Genomic DNA, 24,032 nt, shown 5'->3' with positions numbered 1-24,032 from the left:
ATCAAAAGCCTTTTGGAAGTCCAAGTAGATAATGGAAATTTTAAGCAAATCCTTTCCTTGTGCTTATTGATACTCTCAAAGAACTCTGAAAAGTTAGCAAAACAGGACTTACCTTTACAGAAGCCATATTGATTCTTCTTCAGCAAGACATGTCCTTCTATACCCTTGATCATTTTATTTTTTAATAATACTTTCCACAAATTTACTGGCCTGCCATTTCCTGGTCTTCTACCCCCTAGTTCCCCCCCCCCTTTTTTTTAACAACTGGAGGTACATTGGCCACTTTTCAATCCTCTAATACTGAAGCTGTTCTTAGGGATATGTTACATATTAATGAGCTCCATCACACCTACATTTCCCCCCTGGTTTTCCTCCGTGATTTCTAGCTCCGTTTCATTGGTGCATCAAGCTAATGGCCCCTTTCACGCGGGTTTGTGATATTGCACTACACCGATGAAACCTCCCTTTCACTTGTTTGCTCTTCCACCTCACCCTGCCCCTTCTCCTTCCGCCTCCAGTTCATTGGTTGTAACACTGTGATGGGTGTGGGCTCCTTCCCACCTCACTCTGGCTTTATTGTCTAGCAATTTATTGACACAGTGCTAGAGGAGGAGAACCTCCCCTTTCGTCAGCAAGCTCTCCCTTCAAAGCACACACACCCAACAAAGGAAACAGCGAGAGGACATCACAACACAGGGGCTGAAGGGCGCTTTCATTCCATTTGGAGGAAATAATCCAGACTTTCCCCGCTCTAGTAAAACACGAAAAATGGAGGGGATGAGGCAGGATGTCTGCAGGACAGGCATGATGTCATCCGAGTGCCATCTTGCAAAACCACACAACTTCCTGATGGATACCATTGGACCTGGTGATTTGTTTGTTTTAAATTTGTCAATAAGGGCTAGAATTTTATCTCTTTGCCTCCATTTCTCAAACTCCCTTCCTGAAAATATCAGTTCAGGCATGGGTATCTGCCCTACATCTTCTGCAGTGAAGACAGATGCAAAAATTTAATTCAGCATTTCTATAATCCCTTTATCTTCCTTTACTACTCATTTTATTTCTATGTCACCTAACAGACCAACCACCTCCCTAGCCTGTTTTCTGCATCTAACATATTTAGTTCATTCCCAGAGCCCAATAATTCAAAGTGTTGGTATTAATTTTTAAAACCCTAAACAGCTTGGGGACAGGTTACCTGGAGGATCATTCCCCCGTGTGGCAAACCCAGGTGACAGTTGCTCTGCCTTCCCAAATAACAAGCAACAAGCAAGGTACCTGAGAGATTTGTTCCCACCAATTATCCTTTTCTTGCGGTGGTGAAGCAAGCGCAGTCCACACATGGTAAATACTGAACCTGCAAAAAAAGCCAAAATGCCTTCACATCATAGCCCTTCCACACTATCTGTTAGGCCCAAAATCACATTTTGATACTCTTTTAATCATTTTATATAAACTACTATATATTTTGTCCTTATGAGTGTGATTTTGAAAATATATAAGAAGAAAAAAGTTTAATTACAAAAACACTTTACACTCTGACATTTTAAATAGTAATTGCTGGGGCACTAATTTTCTGCAGCCATTAAATTTTAATAGATTAAAACTGGAAAAGTGCTTAAAAATAAATGGATGTTATTAGTCAACATGAAATACAAAACACGAAAAGAAAATCAAGTTTTGGTGAAGCCAAGGGTGCTTCCAGACAAGAATTTGACTGTGCAATCATCCTGCCTCCTTCAGGGAATTGTACAGGAGGTCCCATGTTTTCCCATTGGTTCTTCCATCCTTTTTCTTACCACAGAAAATCCATTAAGGAAGGAAAGATAGAATAGCAGCATAACGCCTTGGATTGGCAATGCTAATTGCACTCTGCCTGGAAGCACCCCAAGTAACTAGGAATGTTGGTGAATAACTCCAAATTCCCCAACCATAAAACAAAGGTTTGGAAGTTCTAGGAAGAATAAATTCTGTAAATTTTATTAAAAACCAATCCCATTCATCGATAGACAAATATTGGAAATATTGTAGGCACATATGCTGATGAGAAGCTGAACCTGTATCCCCAGCTGGAGGCAGTGCAGCCTTTTGAAGTTAAAAACAATAAAAATATTTTTGCACCTTAAAGTCTAATACATTTATTACAGCATAAGCTTTCCTTCTACGTTCGGTCCTATCCACACATTGCAAAATAAATAGGGGTTGGAAAGTGGGGGATGGGTGGGTTTTGGGTGGGTGGCTGCACTAGGGGCCACGTGGCCCCAGTCATGGCTCTCCCACTGGGATATACGTAGCCCTGTACCGCTTTCCCCCTTTTATAAGGGAAGACGACGTTAGGAGTGGGGGAGATCTGGTCAGGGCTGTGTAGCAGCACAGAAAAACTTTCCATTGCAATTGTGGCCACAGAATTTGGCTTATGTGAGCTTTCTTTTACTTCTTTCTTTCTTTATATTATTTGTAAAGCAAATTTCTAGTCATCATGGTTGTGAAGACAGACTTTTAAAGCAGGGGTGGAAACCTCCAGAACGCAGAAGGTCCCCATCCAGGGGGCCTCTGTACATACGAGGAAAGCCCCGCAGTGGCTGTGGATCTGCGCTCTGTCGGCTAGGCGAGGGCAGGCACAGCTTCAGCAGCCACTGTAGTGGGACTTGCCCACAACGCTGCCATTTGAAAAAGTTGTGGATTTACCCCGACTTCTTTAAAGGAAGCGACATCAACGCAGCACTTCCACTGCGTAACGTCACTCTGGGGTCAACTCAGGGTTGGGGCCTGGTGGAAGGCGACTGGTGATTGGTTGCCTTCCACCAGGAAGGTGGGGGGATGGCCACCCAGAAACCCTGCACAACCTCCTCATCGTTGGGATTACCCAATGCCGCCTGGGAGAAGGAAACCCTGGGTCTGAGAGGGAAGAGTCGCCAACTCGGCGCTGGGAAGGCAGGCCCCTGCTCTCCAGCTTCCCTGCTGCGTTATCTTCAATCAGAGATTGAAGCTAAGGAATTTCCCCTCCTCCTTCCCATACAGCTATGAGTCTTTTAAAACACATCCATTGGTGCCTAATTACAGTGGGGAAGGGAAGGTGCCTATGGAGTTTGTTTCCCTGCACTAGAACGGGGATGAATTTAAAAGAAAAATTGAGGCTGGATGGGGAGATTTAACAGCTCCCCATCCATGTGCAGTGGTCCCACTCCAGGTCAGGGCCCCACATACTTAGAGCATCATCAAATGTGGGGGGGAATTGCATTTCCCTACCGTCACTTTGCCTCCTGATACTGTCCCACAATAGGGACAAACAGCTTCCTCTTTCTTCACACGAGGAAGAAAGAGGAAGCAAGCGTTGACCAGGAGGCTCATTCAGTGGGTGCTTTTATCACGCTGCTTCTTCTGCACACAGCAGGAAATGGAGGCAAGTTTTGCTATAGCCCCCCAAAATCGGATTTTCTCTGTCTTATTTTGTGATGGAAAAAAGACCAGAAGGAGTGAGAGACATGTGGGAGGCGGACGGTGTCATCAAAGGGACCCGCCCAGTAACGAGCGTGCTATAAAACGCTCGTATGATGAGCCCCTTATACTAACATTAGGACCATCTACATGCTATGCATTTAACATAGCATGTAGTTTAGCCCTCTGGAAGACAAATTTTATGCTAATGTTCATGCGCAACCCCAGCTACTAAAGAAATGCGGAATGTGAGTAATACCTTTTATTAACTGATTTTAGTTGGTTTAAATTGTTTTTAAATTTTGTATGTTCAAGATTTGATATTAGGTTTTTATTATGTTTATTCTGTGTGGTAATTTTTGTGAACTGCCCCGACAGCTTTGGTTATTGGACAGTACAGAAATGAATTAAATGAATTTCCATATACCTGCATTTCTGATTGCCTGGATCTCTTTTCCCATGTAGTCACAGATCACTCCAGCACCTCTGCTGTGCCTGCAGTTGTGAAGGTGACTTTCCTGGACAATGCACTCCCCCAAAGTGTGTTCAGCACCACTGCACTCCACATCGCCTAGATGGAGGGGAACATGGTCTTCGCCCAAAGGAGGCACACTCTTGGCCTTTGCAGGACCACTGCAAGGAGAGAATCAGTTAAGCTAATCAGAGGTCATTAAAGCCAAGCCTATCAAGGGCTAAACTAGACACTATGTCAAATATGTAATCTGCATCTGGCTGTGTTGTAATTTTATTTTATTTTTACCTTGGAGCTCTGCATAGGTAGCAAGGGTGAGGGGAGGAGGCTAAAGAGAGAGAGAGAGAGAGAGAGAGAGAGAGAGAGAGAGAGAGAGAGAGAGAGAGAGAGAGAGAGAGAGAGAGAGAGAGAGAACTCTACTGGTTCCCCTGGAAGGTTTTCTTTCTCTTTTTAGCCCCTGTGGAATGGGAAAATTTAAGGTGAAGGAAGTGGCAGGGTGGGAGGTTTTAAACCTCCCCTACCTGTGAATGGTGATTCCAATCTAGACTGGGAGTCCACATGCTTACTCCAACTCAATGAAGTACAATTAAGACCACTGAGGTACCTTTTTGTATACATCAGTTTCCCCAGTCCCAGGTGTTCGACTACAATTCCTATCATCCCCACCAGGTCGGGGAAGGTGGGTATATATGAACAACATGGGGACTGACTTACTTTTGGAGCTCTGTAGCCCACTGATTAAATGAAAGCAAATAAATTAAAAGGCCATTTCCCCCAAGCAAGGGGGCCTGTAATCATATTCAGCTGGTCAGCTAGAGGGGTTGTTATACAAGGTTTCATGCCAATCTGGCACTGTGAAGTCAGCCCCAGAACTCTAGAATCTTCTCTAATTCTATTTTGGAGCTTGTCTTGCTTCTCCTTCATTCCTGCTCAGCCTACGAGCTCCATCACACCTACTTTCTTTCCCTGGCATGCATCCGCAATTTCCACCTCCATTTCATTAGCGCGTCAAGCGCTGGTCACTTCCACATGCATGCACCGTTGCACTATTTTGACTTGTTTATCTTTTCAGCTGTGTCGGCTCACCTTCCTGGTATCGCCCACCCCACCCCGCCCCTTCTCCTTCCCCCTCCAGTTCATTGGTTCTTGTGGTTGATGGACAATCTGATGGATGTGGGCACCTTCCCCCCTCACTCTGGCTTTGTTGTCTAAAGTTTAGTAATTTAGCATTTCATAGGATAGGCATCTTGTACACCAGGCAAAAAAAGAGGGAAGTTGAAACGGGTGAACAATAGAGCAATGAGAGTGGGGTTGGAGCAGCAGAAGTCCCTTCGACTGACTCAGCGAGCTGGAGGATAAACAACCCCACCCTCCTCTTTCATCACAAAGACTGCCCTTCAACACACATGCCCCTAAGAACGGACATTCTGCAACACAGTATGAGAACAGCAATACACGGGGACAGAAAGGCAGTTTCATCCTACTTGGAGAAAAAATACTGCACTTTCCCCAACCCCTCCAAAAAACAGAAGATGGAGGGGAAGAGGTGAGGTGACTGCAGGATAGGGATGGCGACACATGAAGGTCGTGGGGCAAAACGGTAAACAAGGCAGGATGAAAGTGCGATAAAAGGCTGGTGAGATGGAGCTCCCAGGCAAAGTTTACCACAGAGGCACACAATCTCCTTCTGGGAAGTATATCACACATTAAGTGGTCCTGTCTCAATATGGCCAGAGCGCAATCCACTGTTGGGAGATGCAAGACAGAGAAGTTTACTAAAGCCGAACAGGGAAGCAGCTTAGAATACATGAACTATAATGACAGATTAAACCAAAGGCTGAAGCTATCCCTGCAAATAGAGAGTGAGAGAAATGATTCCTGAACACCTGATGATGTCTGGGCCACATCCAGCCCCCTGAGTGGTGCTATGTGTCCTTCTGACTGCCAGTCCCAGAGGCAAAAGAGGGTTATGAATGAGCAATATCTTTGGCAGCGGGATGGTAAAAGGAGGCGGGGCGATGGGGCTTTGGACCACTAAACCCTTCTAAAGGCATCCCTGGGCAAAACTAGTTGTTGACTACAGAATTTAAATAAGCTTACCCTCCTTTCCTAAACAGACCCATGCGATCCATTTACCTGTAACCCAGCTGCCTGCAAACCACAGCTGCATCTCTGTCTGTCCAGCCATCTTCGCAGACGCTGCCCCAGTGCCCATTCAGGAAGACCTCTACACGCCCTTCTTTGGCGCTCTCCCCATCCACCAGCCGCACAGGGAGCCCTGCAGGTTAGAGTCCATAATGCAAGATGGGTAAAGAATAAAACAACAACTCAATAGTGTGGAAGTGGTACAATATGACGAAGCCAGTGCTGAGGCAAGTGCATGAGCAACTCCTAAATAAGATAGGCACAATTAGAAAAGTAGACAAAAGAAAATGTGCTGGGGAAGAAAAAAAACACCTGGAAGTTATTCTGAAGTACTAACCCATCAACTCTTTTGTCTGAAGGGAATTATCTGAGCAAATTGGAAGTGAAGTCAAGGTCCCATGGGTAATTAGATACACCTGCCTTCGTTTTCCTTATAAAGTTGCTTGAAGCAATGGAGTGAGGGGAGAAGGAGGGTTCAGTGTCCTTCACCTGTGTACCCCCTTATGATATTAAAAATAAACTCCATTCCATATTTTATGTGAACCTGTCAGACACTAAAACAAACATGGCTGTCCTCCATCATGACTACTTTGGCTGAACGTAACTGAGTAAAACATGGATGTTAACCTTAGAGCTAGAATCCAGGAGCTCAAGGGCCGTTCCACAGTGAGGCAGTGGGCTGAATGAATGCCCCCCTGCACCAAGTTCCCATTCTTTGGAGGATGCACAGCTAGTTACCTGTAGCCTCTTCAGAGATCCTGTTGCTATCTGGGGAGCAGTGGACTCCCACATCTTCTTCATGAGAGCAGTCGTGTTGACCCCAGTTACTGTGGGGGCAGTTGAACAGAGACAACTCAGTCCCAGTGCAAATCACATCATCCAGTAAGATGAAGCCTTGACCAGATGCAAATTCTCCCTTTGATGCCAGCCTGGCAGGGCCACTAGAAAGAAGCAAGCAAGCAAAAAATAAAAAAAATAAAAACACTGGCAGACCCTGTATTCACAGATTCCTTCACAGACTAGCAGCTTGAATCAGAAAGGAGCCGACATTCCTTTGAAGTGAACCCATAAATGCAGAGCTGGATAACAATCTCAGTTGTAACTTGGATGAGTTCCTTGGCATGAGTTGATTTCCCAGAAATACGACAGGGAAATCATAGGGTGCTGCAGATACATTTCCTTTTATATGAAGATATAATTGCATATCGTTTAGTACAGGGCCAAATATATACATGAAGAAAAGGTGCGAGTTGGGAGAAGAATCACCCCGTTTCTCATTTAATTCAACTCTATGAAATCAGTGTGATTTGTATTTAGACATGCTGAAACTGAAGTCAAGCTAAGAATAGAATATTACACGCATACCCTTTCTTCATCTTCCTCTATTTCCTCTTCTGCTAAAATTCGGATTGTAAGTCCTTTGGGAAACCTCCCTTTTTTACTTAAGTTATTCTATAAATTGTTGTGTACAATGATGGCATAATAACAACAACGTTCATATTAATATACATAGGTTTGCACTTGAATAACTTTCTATGAGCTATTGCTTCTTTTTGAGATTTAACATTTCTTAAAATTGTATTCCTGATGGCATTTCAACATTTGTACAAAATAAAAACCATTCCCATACTCTTCTAGATGATTATTTCCATACTACTACTACTACTACTACTACTACTAATTTATTTCTTACCCGCCTGTCCAGTTAGATCGAGGCAGGGAACAACAGCAAGCATAAAATACATAAAATACTGATCAAAAACATAGTATACACTGTTAAAAAACATCCTAAAAGCATCCTAAAATGCCCCTGGCTAGGCCTGCTGGAAGAGATCTGTCTTGATAGCTAAAAGACTGTCAAGCTGATGAGTCTCCTGATGGAAATGTAGGGAGGCAACACCAACTTTTGATATTCCTCTCTGATTGTAAAGATGCTAAACTCAGTTTTTAATTAATGCTACACAACATTTTTGCTTGATTCAGATAATACACCTAGCCATAGTTAAGGAAGCTTAACTATGGTTTGGTGTCATGTCTGAGTTAACAAACTATAGTTTTTGACCAGCCAACAAGCCAGAATAAAAAAATGGTTTGAAATGAGTCTGCAAACAATTATTTATGCTAACTCTGGTTTGACATAATTGACCCACAGATGGATAATCTAAAATTCCTTTTTGAAAAACAGTACTCTCCTTTTACTTACCTGAAGCCCAACTGTCTGCAAGCCACCTGGGCATTGATTCCTGTCCAGCCATCATCACATATGCACCCCCAGCCTCCATTATGGTATACCTCCAATCTTCCTTCATTTGGGTTGTGGCCTCCTGCCAATCGGAGAGTACCTTCTGCTAGGATAAGAGAGATGCAGAGCTCCATCACACCTACACATTTGTCCTGGTTTTCTCTCTAATTATCCCACTTCGTTTCCATAGCATATGAAAGCTTGCAAACTTACACCTGTGCACTTATACGTCCCAAGCGTTTTTACACTGTATCACTTCACTCTGCAGATGGTGGATCAAATGATTGAGTTCACCTTACTTAAAAATAAATAAATACATCTTTGTTCATAGAAAATAAGCATGATTGGGAGAAAGCTACAGCCTTTCTCCTTGACTTGTTAGTTTTATATATACAAGGAAACTGGATTCCATCATGTGAGCAATTACCTGCACTCTGACATGATATAGTAGAGGTTTACCAGCTCAGTGAAAACTAGTTCCAAGAGAAGGGGCTCATTAGGGTCTGCCTACAAAGAGACATGTTAGACGGATCCATACCTGTATAGGGGTCACAGGTTACCCCTGCATCTTCAATGTGGTCACAGTTGTGCTCTCCCCAGGTATTCTTCTTGCACTGGTCCAGTAAAAACTCATTGCCTGAGCACTCCACTTCATCCAGGAGGATTGGGCCTGAGCCCTGCCCAAAGTGAGCCCAAGACACAGCCTTTGCAGTTCCACTTGGGGAAAAACAAACATATGCACTGTGATGATTGATACAATCTTTTTATGGATCTTTTTATACCGAGCATTAGTAAGGTATGTTTTCATTTATAAATGTCCCCTGGCAAAGATGAGGGGGTGACAGATTACCTGAAGCCCAGCTGTCTGCAAACCACTTCAGCATCCTTATCATCCCATTGGTCATCGCAGATAGTACCCCAGTGGCCATTGTGATAGACTTCCAGTCGACCCTGAAAGCTCGTTTCACCCCCCACCAGACGAAGCGGAGACCCTAAACCTGCTCTTTGGGAAGAGTGAGACCAAAAAACAAAACAACAAAACAACAAAATCAAACACAGTCCTGATGGCTAAGAGCAACAAACTTTCTGGACACTACAGTTGATCTCCACCCCCATTTCCTGCCAGCACACACCTTGTGGCTTGATGCAACAGTAGGGGCACATCCATATCCACCACCAAAGCAAAGCATGGGATGTTCCTTCCAAATGAATTGCTTCTGATTCCTGACTACCATTTCTATGTATTAAACAATGATTTAACTTTCTTGGCTCTGGACTGAGAACCAAACAACGGCACGTTATTTGTTCTTTCATTCTCACACAACCAGTTGCTATCTGCCCCTGAAAGTGATATTTACTGCAAACAGCACCTTCAGGGGCAAATAGCAGCAGAGGAAGGCATATGCTAGGATACTTCAGTTCTATCTTTACCATTCTTATTCTTTCATTTCCTTGTCCCCCTAGAGAACTCATGTGTTTTTTAAAAAAACACCCTCACACACCACCACATTGACATAGGACTCAGCTACACTGAAGAGTGTAGGGGGAGGCAGGGGAGAGGATCGCGGACTTACCTGCTTCCACGATCCTCCCCCAGTGTCTATACGGCTGTGTGACATTCCAGAAGGGAAGAGGGACATTGTGGGTGCCATTTTATTTATTTTTAAGAGGAGCCAATCATGTGGTGAAAAAGTAAGGGAACAAAACCGTGTCCAAACCCACCCACCCACCCCAGGCATGGAGCCACCGTGCGCAGCACTGTTCCTGTTTGAGGACCCAGGAGGCCGTGCCACACTAGCTGCGGACCTCGGGATTGTCCTGGGACCATGGAAAAACAGGGAAATACGTGGTCCCAGTTATCCCAGGGAAAGTCTTTGGTTGTCCCCGGTAGACCCTAGGATCTCCTGTGCGTCATTTGGATGTACAGGGATGATCTAGAGATGACCATGGGATATATGCATACCCATCTTTCATTTTTCCATGTGAACCTTCTTTCTATAAAGCCATGGTTTGGTGGGAAGCTGCTGCACCCCTATCCCCCATGCACTGAATGCACATTCTGGATCAGGGGCCCACAGCTGCATTTACCTCAAAATGAAAGTGATTAGTTAGCACTCTTTTTAAATGCATTAATAACATGATGTGTAGTTTGACACAGAGAGGAACCATTTCTCTATTTAAGTCCTTACAGTGGGCCAGTCTTTGTTACCTCAAATTGAAGTAAGCCAAGTTACCTGTACTGGTTTATTCTTGAAATGAGAGTTTAACTCTGAGAGAATGGTCAACCTCAGGTTTCAGAGCAGAGGGCTGCATTCAATGTGCAAGCAAGGGGAGCGACACCTTCCTCTGCCTGCCTTCCCTGCCTTCCGTCACCCTAGGATATTTTCCTCCAGGCCGCTTCCTGCATGAGAGCCAGGCTAGAGCGCCTGGAGTGCCGGAGCTGATGAATGGGACAGTTTCGTTCCTCTCATGTGCACCCATTTAGATTTTAAAATTATACCACCCTTCACCCCCTCTTTTACACATGAATGGGGCAATTTGTGAATATCAAATTGGTTGGCCAATTTACATCTTTTTAGGCCCTTAATGGCTGCACTGCAAATAAGTTCAGAGACAGGCTTTCAGGGAATTGAAAGTGGCCCAGAGTAAGTGTTATTGCCATCTTGTGCACTCTAATTCCATGTGTCTTGGGTGAACAGATTCTGCAGTATTTCATAGTGCTTCAAAAAGCTATTTGATCAAACCAAGTACGGCAAAAGAAGTACACCTCTGGCACACCCTTTTCAGCTCTGTTGAAAATGTTTATCTTTTGCTCGCCATTTGCTGAAAGGGCTGGAAAGGTGGTGGTGGTGGTGGTGGTATTTTCAGGTTTACCTTGAGGTGGGACACAGTTTGCCACAGCAGTTCCCTTGACGCAGGTTCTGAACGTCTGTTGGTAACTGCACTGCAACAGCATCTTCTCATCCCCACGACAGTTTGCAGACTGGAGATGAAAGGGTATTGGCCCCAGAACAGAATAGCTCTCCCTTTGGGCTGTGCCAATTTCACTAAGCCAGAAAGTAGAAAACGCAGTAACTCCACTGAAAATCACTGGCAGTGTTAAAGTTTAGCTTTCTTCTGTCATCGTTGCCCTGAAACCTACATCAATACTTTCCCAACTACTAATTTGTTAAAAAACCTTTGAAGTCTGTATCCCACTACAATCTTAAAATCAAATGGCAAAACTATAACTAAGCAAAAACAAGTTTCTTTGCTGATAGGCCCACTTATAAAAAGGGCTACACTATAACCACAAAAAAGCAGAAACAAGACAAAAGGCCAGAGAGGATAAGTACCATTATATATTATCCTTTAGATCAGGGGTGGGCAGGCCACAGGTAGAATCATAGAATAGTAGTTGGAAGGTGTTAGCAAATGTAACTCCATTTTAGAAAAAACTTGCTGTGTGACTTGGGAATGAACTCTGTTTCACCCAAACCCCCTGTCCTATGTAAGTTGTTTTTCAGAATCAGCAGTTGAGGAATCGGTTTGAACCAAACCCGGATGCCTGCTGACATTTAGTCAGAACCAGCACAATGTACACATTTTTAGAACAATGGTAGGAGAGAGGCATATGTAATGCTAACTATACCACGTATACATTTTTAGAATAATGGCAGGAAAAGAAGCATATGTGATGTTAACGGTATAAATAATTGTAATTTCTTGTATTCAGGGTCCGAATAGCTTTAGAGCTTTTCGCACCCAGCGCTGCAGCCTGAATAAATATATATATATATATCCTCCAAACTTGATCTGTGCATTTCTATGGGATCCGCCCTTAGGAAGAAAGAACCAGATATTTGTCTAACAAAGGGGCCTACAAGGCCATCGAGTCCAACCCCCTGCTCAATGCAGGAATCCACCCTAAAGCATCCCTGACAGATGGTTGTCAAGCTGCCTCTTGAAGGCCTCTAGTGTGGGAGAGCCCACAACCTCCCTAGGTAACTGATTCCATTGTCGCACTGCTCTAACAGTCAGGAAGTTTTTCCTGGTGTCCAGCTGGAATCTGGCTTCCTTTAACTTGAGTCCATTATTCCGTGTCCTGCACTCTGGGATGATCGAGAAGAGATCCTGGCCCTCCTCTGTGTGACAACCTTTTAAGTATTTGAAGCGTGCTATCATGTCTCCCCTCAATCTTCTCTTCTCCAGGCTAAACATGCCCAGTTCTTTCAGTCTCTCTTCATAGGGCTTTGTTTCCCCTGATCATCCTGGTTGCCCTCCTCTGAACACGCTCCAGCTTGTCTGCGTCCTTCTTGAATTGTGGAGCCCAGAATTGGACGCAATACTCTAGATGAGGCCTAACCAGGGCCGAATAGAGAGGAACCAGTACCTCACGTGATTTGGAAGCTATACTTCTATTAATGCAGCCCAAAATAGCATTGGCCTTTCTTGCAGCCATATCGCACTGTTGGCTCATATTCAGCTTGCGATCTACAACAATTCCAAGATCCTTCTCATTTGTAGTATTGCTGAGCCAAGTATCCCCCATCTTGTAACCATCCTAAATGTAGAACTTGGCATTTATTCCTATTAAATTTCATCATGTTGTTTTCAGCCCAGCACTCCAGCCTATCAAGATCACTCTGAAGTTTGTTTCTGTATGTTAGCTATCCCACCCAATTTTGTGTCATCTGCATTCCCTGCACCTCCTCATCCAAATCATTAATAAAAATGTTGAAGGGCACTGGACCCAGGACTGAGCCCTGTGGTACCCCACTCGTTACATCCCCCCAGTTAGAGACGATTCCATTGATAAGCACTCTTTGAGTCCGATTCTGTAGCCAACTGTGAATCCACCTAATAGTTGTTCCATCTAGCCCACTTTTTGCTAGTTTGTTAATCAGAATATCATGGGGCACTTTGTCAAAAGCTTTGCTAAAGTCAAGATATAGGACGTCCGCAGCATTTCCACAGTCCACAAGGGAGGTTACCCAATCAAAAAATGAGATCAAATTTGTCTGTCAGAATTGGTTTCATACAAATCCATGTTGGCTTCTAGTAATCACTGCATGGATTTCAAGGTGCTTACAGATTGACTTCTTTATAATCTGTTCCAGAATTTTCCCAGGGATGGATGTCAGACTGACTGGTCTGTAGTTCCCAGGCGCCTCCTTTTTGCCCTTTTTGAAGATGGGGACAACGTTAGCCCTCCTCCAGTCGTCCGGCACCTCACCCGTCTTCCATGACTTTGCAAAGATAATAGACAAAGGTTCTGAGAGTTCTTCCGCTAGCTCCTTCATTACTCTAGGATGCAGTTCATCAGGCCCTGGAGATTTGAACTCATTCAAGGAAATTAGGTGTTCTTTGACCATTTGTTTTTCAATCTCAAACTGCAATCCTGCCCCCTCAACTTGTGCTTCGCTTTTTCCAGGGGGTTCTTAGACCCGCTTTTGTGAGAAGACTGAGCCAACGTAGGAAATGAGCACTTCAGCCTTTTCTTTGTCTTCTGTTATCAATTTGCCATCCTCATTAAGTAGCTGAACCATCATTTCTTTCTCTGTCAGATACTCATGTATCTGAAGAAAGCCTATTATTGCTTTTAGCATCCCTCGCTAATCTCAGCTCATTCTCAGCTTTAGCCTTCCTGACGCCATTTTGGCACTTCTGTTCCACCTGTCTGTACTCTTCTTTTGTAGCCTGGTCTTCCTTCCACTTCCTATATGTATCTTTTTTTTGTTTTTGTTTTCAAGTCATCTCTAAGCTTTTTGTGGAGCCACATTGGTTTCTTCTGTTGTCTTCTATCTTCTCTGCTTGTTGGAATTGTTTGTAACTGTGCCTTTAGAATTTCCTTTTTTAAATACTCCCACCCATCCTGCACTCCTTTGCTCATTAGGCTCACTTGCCATGAGACCTTCCTTATCATAGTTCTGAATTTATTAAAATTAGCTTTCCTATAATCCAGAGTACATGTATGGCTACACTCAGCTTTTGCCTCCTTTATAATCAAGAATTCAAGTGTGACATGGGCACTTTACCCCAAAGTTCCCATAACTGCCACTTTATCCACTAAGTCATCCCTATTGATCAATATCAAGTCAAGGATTGCTGATCTGGTTCGTTCCTCCACTTTCTGTAAAAGAAAGTTATCATCCACACGTCAGGAATTTCTTGGAAGGGCCGCTTTTGGCAGTATTGGTCTCCCAACAGATATCAGGGTAATTGAAGTCCCCCATCACTACTACATCACACTTTCTTGAAACATTGGCAATTTGTTCCTCAAAAATTTCATCCTTGTCTTCTCCTTGATTGGGTGGTTGGTAGTAGACTCCAATTATCATATTCTTTTTATTCCTTGCCCCATTTATTTTAATCCAGATGCTCTTGACGGGGCTCCCAGTCTCATCTGCCTGTATTTCTGTGCAGGGATAGGTATTTTTAACATATAATGCAACTCCACCTCCCTTTCTGTTTCTTCTGTTCTTTTTGAACAAGTTATATCCTTCAATTGCTATATTTCAGTCATGGGAGTCATCCCACCAAGTTTCAGTTATACCTATCAAGTCGTATTTGCCTTCTGTAATAAGAGTTCAAGTTCATTCTGTTTGTTTCCCATGCTCTGGGCATTAGTATATAGACATCGAAGACCATGTGTTTTATAGTCTGGCTTTGTTCCTACATTGTTGCGGACACTATTTTTGGGCACTATTGGAGCTGTTCTCTGTACTGTGGTGCATGGGCCTTTATCCATTGTTGCCTCGAAATTTATGTCTTCTGCCTCCCTAAGATTCAGTTTAAAGCCCTCCTGATCAAGTTCTTCATGCTGTAGCCATTTGCTGCCATTTCCTGCTGTGTGCAGGTAAAGCAGTGCGATAAAAAATACCCACTGAATGGGCTATGTGGTCATTGCTCCCCCATCTGATGACGCGCAAAGACCTATAGTTAATTTGTATTTGTTTTTACCCTGCCAATATTCTTCCTCCAAACTCCTAATCTCTATCTCTAACTTCTCCTGCTCTGCATACTGTTGTCTTCTTAAGTTACACATTTCTCTAAGCAAAGACCTATAGTTGTTCCTATATTTAAAACAGGAGCACAGTCTGATCCATCAAACTATCACCTAATCAGTTTATCAGTTGTTGGGAAAATCTATGTAGCTTACATGTTAAAAAAGCCTGAGTCTTGGTTGGTTGAATTGGGTATAGAACAATCTGGTTTTAGAACTTATCAGTCTGTCTATTTTTAATATTGTCATTGTTTAACTGGTTTATTTCTTTGTCCAGTTCTGTTTGGCATCCATCTTATAACCACACCCAAAAGCACAGGCCTGGAGCATGCTCAGTTCCATCTATTATCTGTACGCCTCCCTGAGGTCTTAATTATATAAGGCGGGATACAAATGTTTTAAATAAATATTCTAAAAGAAACACTTTTTCCTTTTTACTACTAGATGACAACTCCTCCTTTAGTATATATTATCAACATATAGTCAAATGGAAAATGAAAACAGAAAATAAAAACACAGAAAATGAATTAATATCTGAATATACTGAACTAATTAGTAGCTACCTGTTCTCACACCTAGCTGTAAACTGCCCAGAGAACTTCGGTTATGGGGTGGTATATAAATGTAAAAAATAAACAAATAAAAGCACTGTTGAGGACCTGGCCAGAAACATTTTGTTGCCTTTATAGATCTTAAAGCAGCTTTTGATCTTATTCCTAGAAACTCGTGATGGGAGAAGTTAAAAAAATATTCAATTGATAAGAAAATACTTTTTCTAATTAAATAAATTCTCAGGATCCCAAACTACCTACCACACAGACACGATTGTTGCTATATGCTGATGACTCTGCATTATCGTCACAATCAAGACTGGAACTATATCATTTGTTGAAAGCCTTTGCCCATTTTTGTGACATTAATAATTTGGTTATAAATTATACATAAAACAAAGATCTTAGAATTTGCAAAACATAGAAAATTATATCACTGGGTTCTCAATGGAAATTCAATTGAGCGAGCCTCTTTTTATATGTATCTTGGTATTTATTTTCATCATACTTTAAAATAAAGCCTTCAAAGATCTTCTATAATTTTTTTTTGACACATAATAGCCTAGCAGTTTCCCCAAAGATTCAGTTTTTCAAAGGGTGGTTGATTAATACACATGGCTTTGCAGGTATTTGTGCTAAGATTATAATCCAGCTCTTATATGGGGTAGCCATTTGGATATATGGCATAAATAATGAGGTTGAAAGATTTCAGACACTTTTCCTCAGAACAATTCTTGGGGTTCCTAGGATATGTGGCTAATGGCATAATACTGCCATTATGCTTGGAAACTGGACTAAACTGCTTAACAAGCACAGCTTGGCTAGATGGATTAAATTTTGTTTTGACCAACAGTACTCTTGCTAATTGCTCTATGGCTCTTATAAAAAAAAGCTGGTTGAAGGCTGTATACTGTAAAATAATGGAAATGGGTATTTCTCCATTTGAACTTTTTTTTGGGGGGGGGGCAAGGAAAGGCAAAATAAGTTATTTTGTTAAGATTGTATGATATCCCTGGCAGCTAATTTTTGTATTCCTGTAATTGGCAATCAATTCTCAGTTGGAATCAAAGGGGCTAACTATCTGAAACTGTTCGTGTTTATAAGCCTTGGGTTGTATTTATATTGGTGGTTCAGGGGAATTTATAAACTGTAATACATATTTTATTATACTGCCATTTTCTATCAGGATATTAGTGGAGAACTGATTGTCCCTTTATTACTATTTCTTCGATTCTAAGACACACTTTCCCCCCCATATAAACATCTCTAAAAATGGGGTGCGTCTTAGAATCGCGGGTGTGTCTTAGGGTTTTTTTTCCTGTTGGTGGTACTGAAATTAGTGTGCGTCTTACAATCGATGGCGTCTTACAATCGAAGAAATACGGTACCTACGTTTCCTGGCAGACCCCATTCCTGTAGTTACTGGAAAAGTTGCAAAGTTGCAATTAAGTTGAGCTCAGTTCACCTGTTTTTGATTCACTCAACATAAATGAATGAATGGTACACTATTCAATATGTCTTGGTGTATACATATTGTTGCATTATATGTTTTGGAAATATATCCTGTATACTTTGCTTTTTCTATCTGGTTGTGGGCTACAATAAACAGATTTGGATGTCACCTGTGGTGGTAAAGGAACTCAGCAGCACTCTAGTGTAAATTAGCACCCCATAATGTTGGCCTAGTACAATCATTCATTCATGTATTCCATTTCTATACTGCTCCATAGCTGAAGCTCTCTGAGCAGTTCACATCACTTAATTCTCAGTGATGTGGTAATGATGACTGCATGTGGCAGATGAAATGACTGAATGTTCCTCAATAAAAAAGAATCTACACAGAAATACTAGGGGTAATGAGGAGCATTTTGTTTTTGTTTTTTAATGCAGAACATCTCATCATAGAATCAGTTACCTAGGGAGGTTGTGGGCTCTCCCACACTAGAGGCCTTCAAGAGGCAGCTGGACAAGCATCTGTTGGGGATGCTTTAGGGTGGATTCCTGCATTGAGCAGGGGGTTGGACTCGATGGCCTTGTAGGCCCCTTCCAACTCTGCTATTCTATGATTCCCCATCATCATATCTGGTTTTTCCCTTGTTAGATTTGTTTAGGAACAAGTAAAATGCTATTTAATGTTTTCAATAACATTTAATAATATCAAGGAAATTCTGGTCTCCGACATCTAAACTGGCTCTTTTGAGAAAGGGGCAGGGGTTCCCCTCCCCATGACGCATCCCTACCTGAGTCTCAGCTGTCTGCAGACCACGCTGGCATCCAAGTCTGTCCAGTGATCCCCACAGATCCTGCCCCACAGCCCGTTGAAGTAAAATTCCACCCTGCCACCCTCCATCAGTCTCACAGCACCTGTCAAAACAGAGAGGCCACAAGAATCAAAACAGCTGAATCTTCAAAAAAACTGAGCAATGTTTGAAGAATTTTTTTCTTTCCAAAGGAGTAAAGCAAAATCTATCCTTTTGCCCCTCTTTAGGAGTGACCAAGGCAAATCTGCAGGAATCAGGGGAATTTATCATCGTCATTACGTTCTACTCAACATTTCCAATCTGGCATGGGAAGCGGAGTGTGAGGTGATCAGTGGGCAGGAGAATGGGAAATAGCACAACTTTTATCTCAAATTTACCAAATTCATAAATTATTCTTCTATAGTAAAAGAAATGTGTCTTTCCGTCAGTGCCATTGCTCCAATACTGTGAAACCTAGAAACTTAGCATGCCTAGAACGGGACCCCAGTGCTGTGAACTTCAGTGTTATTTGGTTATCTGTTGTGAATCACTAGAGATGCGAGATAAGAATGGTCATTAAACAGTCCAAGCTTAGTTTGCTAAAAGTATCTGTCAGGAGCCAAGGTAAGCAATACTAGATTCAGGAACGCACAGAACACTCGAGGTCTTTCCAGGGTCAGGTATAGTCCAAGTGAGCTGTCAAGAATACTACTGGGACAGAGCACCGGGAACAACAATTGCTTCCAGCAAACACACAGCACCTAACGCTTGCCTTATATTGTGCTGCTGATGACTGAGTGAGGCCAGCTGTGTTGGGCTGCAGCTAGCTTCTGCCTGCTCATGTGATCGGCCCTTCCCCAAACACTCTCAGGCTCAGCTGTTCAGCCTTCCTCCTCTATCCCAAATGGAGGCACAACACCTTCAAGAGAATGGAGTGGGCAGAGATGTCCCTCAGGTGGCTACAGGGATGGGCACATTGTGTCCGAGTCTGCTAGGTAGGTAACTACTCTTGAAGTCTTCTCTGCAGTGATGCACTGCGGCAGGGGCTGTGACTAAGAGTGCAAACAACTCTGGTGTCTCTCATCCAGGTCCAAGTCTGACTGCAGTGTAATGTTCCTTGTTGGCTTTGCTGTATCAAATACAGGTCCGTTCCAACCCATGTGAAACTAGGTACATTTGCTAGTTCTTAAAAAAAAAATCTCTGCTTGGTCTTGCCTCCTCCATAATACTTATTTATTGATTACATTTATATCCTACCCTCAGGGCCATGTACGTGGTTCTCCCCTGCTCCCTTTTATTCTCACAACAACCCTGTGAGTATGTCAGGCTGAAAGATAGTGATTAGCTGAAAGTCAACCACTGAGCTTCATGGCTGAGTAAGGATTTGAACCCTAATCTCCAAGGTCTTAATTCAACACTCTTATCACTTGACTACACTAGTTCTGATCCATTGAAGAGCGGCAGGAAATCCACCTAAATTCAACATCTCATCCTTTTCCTCTGTATTCAAGCTGGCAAGTTTATTGCTTAGTCCTTCAGGATTAATTCAAACCAGTAAGACTCTGAATGGCCTTAGAGAGTTTTGGACTCCACAGCCAGTATCCTACGACACCATTGCACTAACATAAATTATCTTGCGCCAGTGAAAGGGACCTCTAGCACAACACAAATAGCATTAGCTGGTGGGATTCTTTTTCAGAGAATCCTGTTGTGCAAGCTAGCAGTATTGATGTTACTCTAGAGATTCCTGATGCTAGTGCAACATAATTTGCATTAGTACAATAACACAGTAAGGTACTGCCCCATCTCCTAAACATCCCTAGCCATGAAATGGAGATATGATAGGGGAGAGTGTTTCCAGAATCACTGGTTGTAACCAGCTGAGACAATCTTCCACATCTCTTCCCTATGGATTCAAAGTCATCCATTCATCTTTTTCCATGTCTCCATTTTCAAGCATATCAGAGAGATTATCCTGCCTTTCATAGAAAAAAAAAATCAGTTCTAATGTTCAAGATCTTATCTTCCCCCAATCTCAGCCTGCTAAAGTATGTTTTCTTTAAAAACAAGAACCCCCCCCCCCAGCCTATTGGGCCATCATTGCACACATTTGGATACGACACGTTGCTTTGCTCTTTAGTTAAACACATAATCACAGGATAGGAGAAAAGGGAATATGAGCACCCCTTACCTCAGATATCTGTCCATGGATTATTTTCCTTCCCTGCGAAATAAATGCTCTCCTCTCTCCTGTGTACTGCTGTTGTTGTGTTCTATCAGACCATCCTGTTCTTTGTTGAGGGCGTGTGTGTCTAAGCATGGTCTCGCTAACAAAAGAGGAGGGTGGGGTGGTTCTCTACTCAACCGTGAAGAGGGAGGGAGAGAGGTCCCATTTAACGCTATGTTCTTACTCCTGAGCAGGCATCTTCACCTTAAAAGAAATGTAGAAAATGCACCCTCCTTGCCCACAGCTCCCTCATTTTTAAAGATAAAGAGATCAAAATTAGCACATGATAGCTCTTAAGGAGGGCTTTAGCCACCCCAAGATTCCAACTTGGCATGCTGAAAGCCCTCCTTAAGAGCTATCACTGTGCTATGTTTGATCTCTTTGTCTTTAAAACTTAAGCAGATGTAAACATTTTTAAAATTTCCATTTAAAAAAATCCTTAAAATCAAGGGGTGACCACATCTGATTCAAACTTAAGGATAGCCCTCCTTAAGAGCTATCACCATGCCAATTTTGATCACTTCATTTTTAAAACTTACACAGATGTAAGCATTTTGGTTACCTTGGAGCAAAGGAGGGGACCTGACCACCTTTACAAAAGAAATTAAAATGATTGTTCATCTGCCCACCCTTTGAACTAGCAAAACAAACCTTTGCTCCTCCTTCCCTGTAAACCTTTCCCAAGGGGCGGGGCTTGAGATTTCACCTGCATAGTAGGTGAAAAGATACAGGAGCTGAAAGAGCGCAACAATGCACAGACATGAAAGTGCCCCAGTGCTCGACTTGCTAATGAAATGAAGGGGGTAAACCACGGATGAAAACTGGATAAAAAAAGTAGGTGGGATGGAACGCTATAGCAAAACTTTCCCTTTAGAGGATTCAGCAGCAATAATAGGCATAGTGTTTGTGACTTACCCTGGCTACAATCACAGTTGGCCCAGCCAATTGCTCCAGAGGAAAGTTGATAAAAGCACCAAGGGGTTACCCCACCATCTGGATTTCTGCAATAGTTGTGGTTCCCTAACCCCCGGTTTGGATACTGCTGAATGTAATCAGGGAAATCTGACCAATTTAAGCACGCTGACCCAGCAACTGTCACAGCCAGTGAACCATTATAGTATCCGAAGGTCTCCAGCTCACAGGGACCAGATGCTGGAAGTAAAAGAGAAGACTTAAGTTTAGGCTGTCTCCGTGACCAGCTTGGACAGAATTACTGGATGCCTGTCACCAGCGCCTCATCTGCAGGCAATGTTGAGCCTGCAAAGTGGTGTGTCATTTTGGCTATTTCTTTGGTGGACTGGAGAAAAACTTGGAAGTTGTGGGGGGGGGACAAGGTTTCACAGGGAAAAGCAGTGGTACCAGCAGCTTCCCCCCCCCCTTCACTTTTTCCTTAAATTGGGTTGGGGAGCAGCATCCCTTCGATGCTGTGTTATGATAGAGCATTGGGTGGGGGTTGGGTGGGTGAGCTGAGCCCCACACTGGACAGTAGCATTGTTCCAAGATGGACCAGTGTGTGTGTGCGGAGGAGGGGGCACGGGGAGATGGCACAACCCACACACCTTTTCTTTTCTTTTTTTAGAATAATGCATCTACAATGCCACTAGATTGGGATGTAGCATTGTTCCAAATGATACACTGTGGGGGAATGTGGCAGCTACCTGGACAAGCCATTTAAGCAAAAGTGCTGCCACCTTTCCTGGTAATCCCCAATTCTCCTTCTCTTTTCACTCCCTTGATTTTCATAGAAAAGGTTCAATTTGGAACATTCACCTTATTGTTATCTTTGTATAGTTTTTCAAAATGTTCAAAGTTATGCACCATGAAAGGCTAAATTCTCTGACTTGTATAAATTATGCAAATGTGCATATATTTTAAATAATGTATACATAATAGAAGGGGCAATGCAGGGCACTGAAGCCTGACCACTGGAAATGTTATTAAATTCTCCACTTCTGCCCTAACAAAGTTAGGCTTTCCACTAATCCACCATGTACTAGTAGCATCCCGGCTTTGCACACAGAAATTTCCAGGTTCAATTCCTGATGTTTCTAATTAAAAGGAACATGCCTCTTCCTGATATCTTGGCGAACATCTGCCAGTCAGAGTAGACAGTACTGGGTTAGATAGGCCTATGATTCAACTTGGTATACGAGACCTTCATAAGCGCCATCATAATTTAAGGCCTAAAAGAAACTCCCTTTGAAGAATGGATGCAGACATTTCAGGATATTGAATTCTGCAGCCAATTCCAAATACTGTGCTTGGGGAAGTCTCGGGGTACACAAAATACTGATAATAGGCTGATGACATTATTGTAAAGGTGCAGGGGAGATCAGTGTGAGTGGGTTGGTGGAGAGCAAACAAGCAATAGGAAAAGATGGAAAACAAATTTATAAATAGAAACAAAGTGAGCAAAGTTTTTACTGGGTTGCTGCTGCAGCAAGGAATATGATTGCGAGGTGAAGATCCAAAACAAAATGTTGCAGTATATCAGGAGCGCTGAACTGGAGCACTCTTGTTGAGGTCTACAGCCAGCCTAAAACTGCAGCCTTGTAGACCTATTGGACCTTGCATCCAGGGGCAGCTGTGGTGGGTGGGGGAAGGAGAAAGGGGGGAAATAGAATGTTTTTCTTTTACACCCTCCTGAAACCTTCCATGACTGTGCTATATAAAGCTAAAGAACTCATGGGGCGGATCTACACAGCGTCGTGAAGGCACTTGCGTGCGCCTGCAGGACACCCCGAAACTCATTGTGTAGATCCTGCCCAGAAGAGACGGAGGAGGAGGCAGCGGCGGCGGCCCCGCATCGCCCCTCGTGGGGACGGGGTGAAAAGTTTCCAGGCTTGGCTTCTTCCGCCGAGCTCTCCGACCTGGGTGGCTCTTTCGCCGGCAGCAGGAGGCTCCGTGTTGATCCTATGGCGAGAAGGAAGCTGCCTCGGCCACAGCTGCCAGGCGGTGGCCCGCCTCCCTCCCTCACCTGTCTGGAGCCCCTGGTGGTGGTGTGGTGGCGGCGGAGGGCTTAAACGCTCCTGCCCGCCTCCTGCCGCCTGAGCGTCCCGCAAGAAAGACACTGCATTCTGCTTCCGCCTTCTCCTCAGCTCCGTAGGGCGCTCCTTGGCTCCGGCTGCCTGCGCCTGCACGTCGTAGACACTCACCCACTTCACTTCCCTGGACTCATCGGGTGGAGGAGGATGGGGGGGGCACGCAGCGCCAGAGGGATGGGAGGCTGCTTTGAAACCACACCTTGGAATACTTCGCCAGGGAGGAAGAAACTGGAAGCGCGGAGCAGCCGCTGCTGCCGCCTCCTCTGTCTCTTCTGGGCAGGTTCTACACAATGAGTTTCGGGGTGCCCTGCAGGCGCACGCAAGCACCTTCACGACGCTGTGTAGATCCGCCCATGGTCAGGACTGCCTCGCAGCCCCAACGTTGAGCACTTCGTTGCTACATAGTGATCAGGAAGAGGGGGCTGGGTTTGGGAGTTTGAATAGAAAAAAAAATACCATTGTTCATTTCCTAAAATCTCCTGATACAGTACAGAAGTACAGAGTGGGGAACCCTTTACCTTATGGTGAACACATGGTTTAAGCTGTTAAGGGTTCCAACTATTATATTTCTCCATACTTGGGGAATCTCCCACATATGCAGAAGCCATGGCCTTCCTTTTGGGTGGCCCAGTTTTGTTTCCAGTCATGGGGTCATTCAAATTCAGTATTAGAAGGAATGATGATACCT

General features: G+C 43.5%; 1 protein-coding gene across 1 annotated transcript in view; it reads right to left on the bottom strand.

Moving 5' to 3' along the window:
• The window catches only part of LOC134400127 (neurotrypsin-like), a 42,951-nt gene extending 20,481 nt beyond the window's left edge, over nt 1-22,470 (bottom strand). The window contains exons 1-11 of the mRNA XM_063128415.1: nt 22,451-22,470; nt 21,216-21,499; nt 18,074-18,197; nt 11,172-11,344; nt 9,148-9,295; nt 8,836-9,014; nt 8,259-8,400; nt 6,794-6,996; nt 6,047-6,188; nt 3,866-4,071; nt 1,279-1,357 (exon numbers count right to left, since the gene is read on the bottom strand). Coding sequence (XP_062984485.1) covers nt 1,279-1,357; nt 3,866-4,071; nt 6,047-6,188; nt 6,794-6,996; nt 8,259-8,400; nt 8,836-9,014; nt 9,148-9,295; nt 11,172-11,344; nt 18,074-18,197; nt 21,216-21,499; nt 22,451-22,470 — 1,700 coding nt within the window. The remainder of the gene's footprint in view (nt 1-1,278; nt 1,358-3,865; nt 4,072-6,046; nt 6,189-6,793; nt 6,997-8,258; nt 8,401-8,835; nt 9,015-9,147; nt 9,296-11,171; nt 11,345-18,073; nt 18,198-21,215; nt 21,500-22,450) is intronic.
• Between the last annotated feature and the right edge of the window lie 1,562 nt (nt 22,471-24,032).

Source organism: Elgaria multicarinata, chromosome 6 (assembly GCF_023053635.1).
Source record: "Elgaria multicarinata webbii isolate HBS135686 ecotype San Diego chromosome 6, rElgMul1.1.pri, whole genome shotgun sequence".
Lineage (NCBI taxonomy): Eukaryota > Metazoa > Chordata > Lepidosauria > Squamata > Anguidae > Elgaria > Elgaria multicarinata.
The sequence above is the reverse complement of the archived record's forward strand: the minus strand, read 5'-3'. Positions and strand labels throughout refer to the sequence as shown.